The sequence below is a fragment of the Erinaceus europaeus genome, chromosome 17, assembly GCF_950295315.1.
Source record: "Erinaceus europaeus chromosome 17, mEriEur2.1, whole genome shotgun sequence".
In the NCBI taxonomy this organism is placed as follows: domain Eukaryota; kingdom Metazoa; phylum Chordata; class Mammalia; order Eulipotyphla; family Erinaceidae; genus Erinaceus; species Erinaceus europaeus.
This window is the reverse complement of record NC_080178.1, coordinates 73,264,839-73,277,191: the sequence shown is the minus strand read 5'-3', so window position 1 is coordinate 73,277,191 and position 12,353 is coordinate 73,264,839. Positions and strand designations below refer to the sequence as shown.

The following is a 12,353-nucleotide window of genomic DNA, read 5'->3' as shown; positions in this document are numbered from 1 at the left end:
CATCTGGGTGAATTGTTCACATCATTTTATTTGCAGTTCAGTTTGATGTTGAAGATGTTTTAAACTGTCTCTAGAGCACTTATAATACAGACTGTGATATAAATGCTATGTAAATAGTTACTATACTCTCTTTTTAAAAAAGAGAATAATGACAAGAAAGAAGTATGTGCAAATTTAGTACAGTCACAAGTAGCATTCTAGAGTTATTCACATTGTATGGACTTTTAATCTGTGGGTAAATGAATGCACAAATGCTGAACTTACAAGTGTGTGTATGTGTGTTCTAATATATTTTATCACCCCATACAATTGCAAATTTTGCTTAAGTTTTCCTCAATTAACAAAAGCAATAGACCTGGTACAAACATTTCCACTTACCCTTCCAGACAATCTAAGACTAGAAATTGTGTGGGAGGTGGAGGTAGGGAGAGAATATATGGGGTCCTAAGGTGCTTTAAATATAAAATTTATTAAAAATGAATAGGCAAGTCAATTGGATAAGCACTTATCAGAATACATAGTTAAGAATATATACATATATGTAAAACATCTACAAATTAAAAAAGGAGCCATTTAAAAATTGGCAAAGTATTGATTCATCAAGATTATACAAGTATTCCTTAGACACATAAAAAGATGCTCAATTGCATATATTGTTTTTGGAAATGAAATTATATTTTAGTTCTAATAGCCATTAGATTTATTATATGATGGGTATAATCTTTTATTGTTTTCTTTTCTATTTATTGATTTATCTACTTATTATTAGTGGTTTAATAATGATTAACAAGATTGTAAGATAACAGGGATTACATACATACATACATACATACATACATACAACTCCCGCCACTAGAGTTCTGTGTTCCATCCCCTCCATTGGAAGCTTCTTTATTCTTTTTTTTTTTTTTTCCTCCTCCAGGGTTATTGCTGGGCTCGGTGCCTGCACCATGAATCCACTGCTCCTGGAGGCCATTTTTTCCCCCCTTTTGTTGCCCTTGTTGTAGCTTCGTTGTGGTTATTACTATTGCCCTTGTTGACGCAATTCGTTGTTGGATAGGACAGAGAGAAATGGAGAGAGGAGGGGTAGACAGAGAAGGGGAGAGAAAGATAGACACCTGCTTCACCGCCTGTGAAGCGACTCCCCTGCAGGTGGGGAGCCGGGGGCTCGAACCGGGATCCTTACGCCGGTCCCTGCGCTTTGCGCCACATGCGCTTAACCCACTGCGCCACCGCCCGACCCCCAGCTTCTCTATTCTTTATCCCTCTGGGAGTATGGACCCAAATTCTTTTTGGGATGCAGAAGGTGGAAGGACTGGCTTCTGTAATTGCTTCCCTGCTGGACATGGACTTTGGCAGGTTGATCCATACCCCCAGCCTATTTCTATCTTTCCTTAGTGGGATAGGACTCTGGGGAGAGGAGGTTCCAGGCCACACTGGTGAGGTCTCAGGATGGCGTCATGGTAGCATCTGCAACTTGGTGGTTGAAAGATGGTAAGATGTAAAGCAGGATAAATTGTTCAATAGACAGGAATCCAAAGGTAGGAATAGAGCAGATGGAATTAGAAGTCTTTAGGTGGGGAGAAGCTAGGAACTAAATTTTAGGTATGTTCCAAGGAATCTATGACTTTAGTAATTTTTGCCTGATCCTGATAGCTAACATGCAGATGGACTAGAAATATTGTCTGGGAAGATGGTGTCAAAATTTAGGGTTTGATACTCTTTTGGAGTATATTAAGATACATATATTTTATCTTTAGATTTTTTTTTAAATTTTCTTTACAAATTTTAAATTGAACATGGGCTTATAATACTGTAAGATTTTAGGAATATACTTTCTTATGTGTACACCTAAGCATGTGTATATAACTCATCACATCCACCAACAAAATTCCCACTCTATTAACACTAACTAGAATTTCCTGTCTCCCACTCTTTCCTCTCCTCTCTCCTCTGACCACTACCATATACTATAGTTTTCACAGAGTCTAAATCAGTTTGCTTTTTATTATTCCTGTGCTTTAGTTATCTATGTTCCACATGAGTTAAGCCAACCCAGTAGTTGTTTTGACCTCTTTATTTAACTTAGCATACGTATCTCTAATTCTATGCATTTTGTTTTGCATGACACAGTATCATCTCTTTATAATGGCTCAATAATGTTCTACTATAGACGCATCCCATAACGTCTTTATTCAGTCATTAGTTGATGGGCTTTAGGTTAATTCCATATGTTGACTATCCTGAATAGTGTAGCTATGAGCATAGGTACGGTACATACATCTTTTCACATTTGTGTTTTCATGTCCTTTGAATATATCCTTAGGAGTAGTACTGCATGATCATAAGGTATTTCTGGAATTAAAGACTTTTTAAAAAGTGATGTTAAGTAGCCACCATTCTATTTTCTGGGGGCACAGCAGCAGTAAACAAAACAAGAAAGTTTTGCTGCCATGGAACATGTTGTATAAGAAATATATGTATGGTTGTAAAAAAAAAAAAAAAACCTCAGTGTGATAGTCAATTGCCAATACTGAATCATTACATTGTACATGTGGTCTGTTATACCTCAAAAATAATATATTGGCTGTCCTAATGAGATGTCATTTCACACTCATCACAATATTTATAGATCAAAAGATTGGTAATGCCATATATTTATAGAGCAGGTTGAAAAAACTGGAATTATTATATATTTCTGGTAGAAATAACAATACAGCCATTGGAGAAAATACTTTGGAGGGCCAGGCAGTGACACACCCAATGAAGTACACACAGTCCTAAGCACAAGGACCCACACAAGGATCTGAGTTGGAGCCCCCAGCTCCTCACCTGCAGGGGGGACACTTCACAAGTGGCAAATCAGGTCTGCAGGTGTCTATCTTTATCTTTCCCTCCTCTGTTTCCCCTCCTCTCTCAATTTCTGTCCTATCCAATAAAATAGAAAAAAATGACTACCAGAGCAGTGGATTTGTAATGCCTGAACTGAGCCCCCCAGCAATAACCCTGGAGGCAAAATAAAATAGAGAAAAAGAGAGAGAAAGGAAGGAAAGGAGGAGATACTCTGGCAATTTGTCATAGAGTTAGGCATATATCTGTTTCCTACCACCAGCAATTTCAGGGGATTTTTTTGTTTGTTTGTTTTTGCCTCCAGGGTTATCTCTGGGGCTTTGGTGCCTGCACTATGAATCCACTGCTCCTGGAGGTCATTTTTTCCATTTCATTGCCTTTGTTATTGTTGTTGTTATTGCTGTTATTGTTGTTGGATAAGACAGAGAGAAATCGAGAGAGGAAGAGAAGACAGAGAAGTGGAAAGAAAGACACCTATAGACCTGCTTCATCGCCTGTGAAGTGACCCCCCCATAGATGGGGAGCCAGACTCCAACTGGGATCCTTGCGCCTGTCCTTGTGCTTCATGTGATGTGCTACTGCCCTAGGGGTTTTTAATCTAAGGTAAATGAATATGTACATTCAGATAGAGATGATTAATAATATTCACACGAGCTTTATTCATAGTAGCCAAAATTTGTATACTATACACCTATCTACTGAATGAAAGTAAACTGAGTATGTCCTTTCTCCATGGAACAAACATCTCATATGAGCAGTGAAATGACTCACAAAATGATATGCTAATTGAAAGAAGGTAAGAACAGAAAAGGTGTTTTACAGGACCTTAAACACTTGTTATCAAAAGTCAGGCTAAACTAACTGGTTACAGGCATTGGAACAGTTGATTCTTCTGGGACAGAAAGAATGACTACAAGATATGAGGGAACTTTCTGATATGATAAAAATATTTAAGCAAGGACCGGTGTAAGGGTCCCAGTTTAAGCCCCCAGTTCCCCACCTGCGGGGAGTTTCTTCATAAGCAGTGATGCAGGTCTGCAGGTGTCTGTCTTTCTTTCCCCCTCTCTATCTTCCCCTTCTCTCCATTTTTCTCTGTCCTATCCAACAACGACAACAACAATAGTAACTACAACAATTTTTTTTAAAAAAGGGCAACAAAAGGGGATTAATTAATTAATTAAAAATGTTTTTGAGTTCTTGATTGGGATTTGAGTACCATGGGTGTTTCTTTTGTCAAATATCACAGAATTGCACACAGATAACCTGTACCTATCACCTCTTTACCCTCTCTTACCTCTTTAAAAATAGTAAAAATTGTCTAAAGATGCAGAACTTAAATTAGTAGAGAATATAACATTTGTATAATGAGATTAGTGAAGTAATCATTGTGAATTCTTTGGAATACAAGGGGACAGAGATTCTGTCCTCAAAGAACATTTAAACAGCTAACACCATTAGAAAATTGCTATAATAAAGAGCTTGCCAGACTCAACAACAAGACAACAAATAACCACATCCAAAAATGGGGGGAGGACTTGGACAGAATATTCACCACAGAAGAGATCCAAAAGGCTGAGAAACACATGAAAAAAATGCTCCAAGTCTCTGATTGTCAGAGAAATGCAAATCAAGACAACAATGAGATATCACTTCAGTCCTGTGAGAATGTCATACATCAGAAAAGGTAACATCAGAAAAGGTAACAGCAAATGCTGGAGAGGGTGTGGGGTCAAAGGAACCCTCCTACACTGCTGGTGGGAATGTCAATTGGTCCAACCTCTGTGGAGAACAGTCTGGAGAACTCTCAGAAGGCTAGAAATGGACCTACCCTATGACCCTGCAATTCCTTTCCTGGGGATATATCCTAAGGAACTCAACACATCCATCCAAAAAGATCTGTGTACACATATGTTCTTGGCAGCACAATTTGTAATAGCCAAAAAAACCTGGAAGCAACCCAGGTGTCCAACAACAGATGAGTGGCTGAGCAAGTTGTGATATATATACACAATGGAATACTACTCAGCTGTAAAAAATGGTGACTTCACCGTTTTCAGCCGATCTTGGATGGACCTTGAAAAAATCACGTTGAGTGAAATAAGTCAGAAACAGAAGGATGAATATGAGATGATCTCACTCTCAGGCAGAAGTTGAAAAACAAGATCAGAAACGAAAACACAAGTAGAACCTGAAATGAAATTGGCATATTGCACCCAAGTAAAAGACTCTGGGGTGGGTGGGTGGGGAGAATACAGGTCCATGAAGGATGATAAATGACATAGTGGGGGGTTGTATTGTTAAATGGGAAACTGGGGAATGTTATGCATGTACAAACTATTGTATTTACTGTTGAATGTAAAACATTAATTCCCCAATAAAGAAATAAATTATATATAAAAAAAGAAAATTGCTACAAAGAACCAGAGAGCTGGGGGCCAGGTGGTGGTGTACCTGATTAAGCGCACATACTACTAAGTGCAGGGACTAAACAAGGATCTGGGTTGGAGCCCCCCAACTTCTCACCTGCAGGGAGGATGCTTCACAAGCAGTGAAGCAGATCTGCAGGTCTCTACTTTTCTCTCTCCCTCCCCTCTCAATTTCTCTCTATCCCATCAAATAAAATGGGAACCAAATGGCTGGTAGGAGTAGTGGACTCATAGTGCACTGAGCCCCAGCAATAACTCTGGAAGAAAAAAACAAAACGAGAGAGGGAGAGGGAGAGAGGACTCCTGAGAACTGGGATCATACAAGCAAAGGGGCAGAAGGGGAAGGGTTGCACATGGGAGTCTGCTAGAAGCCATATTTATTTATTCATTCATTCATTTGTTTATTTATTTATTTATTTTAATGAGGGGTAAGGGTCTACAGCATTATTTTTAATACATAAGCACAGCCTCTCATCTCCCCTTCACAGATGTCTAGGAGACACAAGGTTCCCTTCATCCTGTCCCTTTGCCTCCTTCCCCAGAGTCCTTTGCTTTGATGCAAACCTTGCCCAAGTTTCACCTTGTGTTTTCCCCTTGCTGTTCTTTGTTCTGAAATTCCACCTATAAGTGAGACCATTCAGTGTTAGTCTTTCTCTTCCTAGTTTGTCCCACTCAGCATGATGCCTTCGAGTTCTGACCACACTACTGCAAAGGAGAGGACCTCCTCATTATTGACAGCTGCATAGTACAGCACTGTGCATATGTGTCACAACTTCCTTGAGGCTATGTCTTTAGAAGTAAGAAGATAACCCACCACAGACCTTAAATAAGCACTTAAATTGCCCTGCTTGTAAGGTGTGATTTATGTTTTCAGAGATGGAAAATGGTAATAATAATAAACCAAAAAATGAACCCAAGCACAGACTTGACATCCAGACCCATCAATTTATTTGTTTTTCTTCATGCTTTTATGCAATAAACATTTATTAAGCTAGGGGGATATTCCAAGACCAGACTTTACCAAAGAAGGCTGTTAGTTGAGGCTAGATTGAAAGATAACCCTTTCAATCTTAAAGAGGGAGATTGTAGGAAGATGATGTTAAAAAATCTTACTAGAATGGCAAAATAATCCCTGAATAGTGTATCTGCTTCAGTAGGGATGCCACCCAGGTGTGAGCCTGGCTCCCACTGCTCTGGAAGAAGTTTGGTCTGTGGTGTTGTTCCTTCTCCTCTGTTTCTGTCTCTCTCTCTATCTGAAAAGTTGGCCCAGAGAAGTGAAGGCCAGATGATGGACCTCCCCTACACAAAAAGAAAAACAAAGACAAAAAAAGCTTGTAAAAGAATGTGATGCTCCTTCTATCATGCACATGACCAAGATTTGGGCTGGTCCCCAACTGAAGAAAGCTTTAGTATTGTATCTTTTACTCTCTCTCTCTCTCTCTCTCTCTCTCTCTGTGTGTGTGTGTGTGTGTGTGTGTGCGTTCCCAGTAATGATTAAAAAGAAAAGTGTTTGTAATGTTCTTGGCGATGGTTGGAGGCACATCTGTTTGAGTGCATGTATTACCATGTGCAAGAACTCAGGTTCAAAGCCCCACTCCCCAACTGCAGGGGGAAACTTCCTAAGTAGTGAAGCAGGGCTGCAGGTGTTTCTCTTTCTCCTTCCCATATTTTTATCTTCCCTCCCACTCTCAGCTTCTCTTTGTCATATCAAATAAAGGGGATAAAAGAAAAAATAATAAAGCAAAAAATTTTGATGCTCTGTTGTTTTCAACGGGTTATGTTGTTTTCACTGGGCTGGCTTCACGGGCGGGTAACAGACGACCAGGGACTCATGGCTGAGCTGCAGGCAGTATCTCTTTATTCATGCAGGACGCAGCACAATCTAAGACGAGCTAAGCTAAACTCAAGGTAAAGTACCCTCAAACTCACAATGCTGTCTTTATATATACTTGCCAAGTAAGGTGGAAACAGGATGTGACATAGAGAGGGTGGAGAGAAAAGTGACTGGTGAAAATCAGAGTGTGACAAAGAGGGGGCAGATTAGGTGAGAATCCTAGCACTGAACCACAAATGCCCTGGAGGGAGGGTGGAACTTGTTAACAGTGGTTATGTAAATAGAATGAAGTGGTTATGTAAATAGAATAGTGTTAAGCAGGGGCGATTTAAACCAAATGAAACAGAAGGGGTCTCAAGCATACCAACAATGCTCTTCAATAGTCTTAAAGTGCAGTGACCAAAGACTTTAGACTTTCCCTCAGTGGCTTTGAGCTGTTGCTGAAGAAGGATTTTTAAAATGGAAGCAGTGCTAGGTCCAAATTTTTCAAAACTCACATAGGGCCATGATAGGTCATGGGAGGCTGACTTGTTTCACAGGCTCTGTCTTACTCCATCTTCAGGAGGAGGAGGTTTCTCTTATCCATCTTAGTGTCAGTGACTCTGAGGCTGCAAGAAGGTAAGGAAACCTCCAAACTGATAGAGACACGTTGGTTCTCAAAGTCACATCTGTGTGACTGAAGCACAGACTGAATCAGGACACCTTACTGCTTCCTGACATCCCCTGGGTCTCCAGAGGGAAGCCACCTTCACTCTTATCCACCTCAGGAGTATCCTGCAAAGCCCTCTCTAGCACCAACTTGAGAGTTTGCTGCTGCTGTCGCCACTGTCTAAAGGATCCAACGAAGAAGTAAATGATGGGGTTGGCACAGCTGTTGACACAGGACAGGACAAATGCAACCTGATAGAGGAGATAGTGGGACATGTAGAAGTTAGGAATCCATTCTAAGAGGAACCAGAGGATGCCTAAGGGCAGACCACAGTTGAGGAAGACCAGTACTGACAGCCCAACAGTCACATACAGCCTGGTCAGCGGTACCCGCCGGGATCCACACCACAGTCTGGTCAGCAGGGCCAGGCTGCACCCAGAAAGAAGCACAAATAAAGAGATGAGCCAAGCGGCAGTGATGAAGTCTACTACCTTACATCCTTCTTTTTGGTTTTCCCAAGATTGGGTGTGACAGTAAGACCCTTCTAGAGTGCTCAGCAGTAGAGACAGGAACCAGATCAGGGTGCATATGATAACTGACATGTTTCTTGGACGATGGCTGCGGTACCAGATGGGGGACAGGACAGACAGACAGCGCTCAGTGCTGATGGCGCTAAGGATGCTCAGGCTGGCCAAGTAGGTGAAGGCAAACATAGTGGTGAAAAAGCTGTGGATGTGGAGGTGGAATCTTAAGTTCTGCTCTACAGTTATGGGGGAGGAGGAGATGAGTCTTCTCAGGGAGTGTATAATCTGGAAACAGAGGAAGAGAAAGTCTGCACCCGCTAGGTTGAGAATGTAGATGGAGAAGGATTTCCTCTGTATGCGGAAGCCCAGGAGCCAGAGTACCACAGAGTTTCCTGCCAGCCCAACTAGGGCCGTGATGATCACCAACAAGTCCAGGATCTGAGTCTCCATAGTGAAATTCCTAAAAGAGACCTGGTCACTTCCATTTGTTGTTGTGAGTTTAGTCCCTCTGGCTGTGACAGCTGAATCCATACTCAGAAACCTTCCTCTGGCATCCCTGGGAACACAAGTAAGATGTGAGCATCTGTTGAGTGGCCGCAGCTCCCCTGTTAGAGTGGAATTAGTGTTGTGGAAAGTGGAACAGATGGTGACAAAAATGTGTGTATATATAATTTTTGTTACCTACCTCTCTATATATCTATACCTATATCTTATCTATTTGTGTGTCTGTCTCTCTCTGTGTCAGGGACAATGTTAAGTATGTACAGTTTTGAGGTATCACAACCCAAAGAGTAAGAAAAAAAATTAAGTACTCTTACCAAGAAAAACCACTAGCATCCTGAAAAAGCCTGCAAATGGTTGACAAAAGACTTTAAAAAATGTATTTGTTTTTTAAATAAATATATCTAAGCTATCTTTTTCTTATTTCTTTATGGGGTATTAATGGTTTAAAGTCAACAATAAAATACAATCGTTTGTATATGTGTGACATTTCTCAGTTTTCCATATAACATTTCAGCCCCCACTAAGTCCCTCTCCACCATCATTTTTTTTAAATTTAGAAACTAGTTTTACAAGTTGTGTATAGACATAATAGACTTGATTCAGTCATGCCTATCATAAATGTGACACACTTGAATGACTAGAAAGCCCCCCCCTTTTTTTCCCCTCAGGATTATTGCTGGGCCTGCATTATGAATCCACTGCTCCTGGAGGCCATTTTTTCCCTTTTGCTGCCATTGTTGTTTATCGGTCTTGTAGTTACTATTATTGTTGTCATTGATGTTGGTTAGGATAGAGAGAAATTGAGAGAGGAGGGGAAGACAGAGAGGGGGAGAGAAAGATAAACACTGCAGACCAGCTTCACTGCCTGTGAAGCGACTCCCAGGTGGGGAGCCAGAGCTCAAACTGGGATCCTTAACACAGGTCACCTGTGCTTAACCCGCCGCTGCCACCCATCCCCCTAGAAAGCCCTTTTATGATCTGCCTTTAAAAGGCCACTGAAATACTTACTATTCAAGGGCTACTGGAATGTATTTTTTAGATTGCAAGTCCCCAATATATTTCTTTTTGTTTGTTTGTTTCAGTTCAACAGGCTTTACTCTCTTGTTTAACACTGTCCTTGTGTTTAAGAGAGAAAAGTGGGGCCAGCAAGATAACTCACCTGGGAGGGTGGCTGCTTTCCCACTGCACTTCAGTGCTGTGAGGTGTTGCCCCCTCTTCCTCTGTATTTCTGTATCTGAAAAAAAAGCCAGCCTTGAGCTGTAAGCCCGCATGATGACAAAAGCGAGGGCAAGGGCAAGGGAGAGAAAGAGAACTACAAAATCAAGATACCTACTAAAGGTTAGTCAGCCTTGGCATCCTGGAACTTGGATTCAAACCCTATTTTCTCTGACTCTAAAGCCTGAATTCTTTCTACTTGAGCAGAGGTGTTTTTAATGACTTGGAAAAGTCTAGTTATCCATTACTCACTGACTGTGGGAGGCTATCTCCTGTCCCCAGAATTTCCTAAGAAGAGAATATAAATGTCTGTGGCAGAAGCTGAGAATTCAGCAGTGAGCAAGGGCCCACAGAAATTTTCTCCCTGATTGAGGAATTCAGGAACTCACTAAGTGACCACAGAAAGTCCCACCCCCAAGACTAAAGTTGATATGTTTGCTGAGGAAAAAGGAGACCACACTTTTAGGATAATTAGGAATGTGACCTTGTGGTCTAGGAGGTGGTGCAGTGGATAAAGCACTGGACTCTCAAGCTTGAGATCCCGAGTTCAATCCCTGGCAGCACATGTAACAAAGTGATGTCTGGTTCTTTCTCTCTCTCTGTCTACCATTCTTCATGAATAAATAAATAAAAATTAAAAAAAAAAAACCACCTAGGCTCTTTGGTGCCTCAGGCAGGAAAGTCTTTAAAAAAAAAAAAAAAAAAAAAGGGTCGAGGGTGTCTGGCGGTAGTGCAGTGGGTTAAGCACACGTGGCGCAAAGCACAAGGACCGGAGGGTTCGAGCCCCCGGCTCCCCATCTACAGGGGAGTCGCTTCACAGGCGGTGAAGCAGGTCTGCAGGTGTCTGTCTTTCTCTTCCTCTCTCTGTCTTCCCCTCCTCTCTCAATTTCTCTCTGTCCTGTCCAACAACAACGACATCAATAACAATAATAATAACCACAACTATGTAAAAATAACCAGGGTAACAAAAATGGAAAAAATGGCCTCCAGGAGCAGTGGATTCCTGGTGCAGACACCAAGCCCCGGCAATAACCCTGGAGACAAAAACAAAGAAACAAAAAAACAGGGGGTCGGGTGGTAGCGCAGCGGATTAAGCGAAGTGGCAAAGCGCAAGGACCGGTGTAAGAATCCCAGTTCGTGCCGGCTCCCCACCTGAAGAGGGGGGTTGCTTCACAAGCGGTGAGGCAGGTCTGCAGGTGTCTATCTTTCTCTCCCCCTCTTTGTCTCCCCTCCTCTCGATTTCTCTGTCATATCCAACAACAATATTAGTGGCAACAATAACAACAGCAGAGCAACAAATGGGGGGGGGGGATGGCCTCCAAGAGCAATGGATTTGTAGTGCAGGCACCGAACCCTAGCAATAACCCTGGAGGCAAAATAAAATAACAAAAAAATGGGCGGTAACACATTGGGTTAAGTGCACATAGTGCAAATTGCAAGGATCTGTACAGGGCGGCTGGAGCCCCCGGCTCCCCACCTTTGGGGAGTCGCTTCTCAAGCAGTGAAGCAGGTCTGCAGCTTTCTCTCCACCCTCTCTGTCTTCCTCTCCTCTCTGTCCTATCCATTAACAATAACAGCAACAGCAATGAAAAAGAAAAAAAGATGTCCTCCAGGAGCAGTGGATTCATAGTGCAGGTGGGCGCTGAGCCCAAGCGATAACCCTGGAGGCAAAAAATAAAAGAGGAATGTGATGTTTTTCTAGGACAGCTGTGAGGGTGGCTAGAGTGGGTGCCTATGAATGATTCTGTGTCCGCTATATGCAAAATGATGCTCTAGTAAAAATACACTTCCCATTTTAAAAACCACATTCCACATTATGGTATGTCAGTAAAACTGTTCAATATTTTAAATTCTTTTCTCTGAAGGAAACACCTTGGTACCCCAATACTGTCAACATGGGGTGAGAGGAGAGATTGAGAGTTAGAAAAAAAAAAGTAAAACTAAAAGTGACTTGAGAAAAAGACATTTGTTTATTTTATATATATATTCTTACCCATCTTCTATTCTTCTGGCTGGAGGTGGACAGTTGACCTCTAGTGAAGGGAAGAATCTCTCTGGATTGAGTGATATCAGAGGACACGTCTCTGTCTCCTAAATTGTGAGTTGCACACAGGAACTGGATTAAGATTGCCGATCAGTGGGAACTATTAAGATGGTGGACAGACATTGCAGTGGTTTCTTGTATAGAGCCTGTGGGCAATCAGAGACCACAGCTACTTGTGATGTGACGCCTCACCGACATGTTTCTCACCATTTCTTTCATCTTCTCACATATCTTTTGAATATACCCTTTTGTTTACCTCCTAATAAATCGTGAGTTTTGGAGCATGTATTGACAACTAACAGTAGGT

General features: G+C 41.6%; 1 protein-coding gene across 1 annotated transcript; it reads right to left on the bottom strand.

Moving 5' to 3' along the window:
• Positions 1 to 7,547: 7,547 nt before the first annotated feature.
• LOC103107159 (mas-related G-protein coupled receptor member X2-like) lies at positions 7,548 to 11,999 on the bottom strand. Its single transcript, XM_007515897.2, has 2 exons — positions 11,996 to 11,999; positions 7,548 to 8,888 (listed from the first exon to the last, which is right to left on the bottom strand). The coding sequence occupies exons 1-2, from the start codon at positions 11,997 to 11,999 to the stop codon at positions 7,804 to 7,806; spliced, it is 1,089 nt and encodes a 362-aa protein (XP_007515959.2). The 3' UTR covers positions 7,548 to 7,803.
• Positions 12,000 to 12,353: the final 354 nt, after the last annotated feature.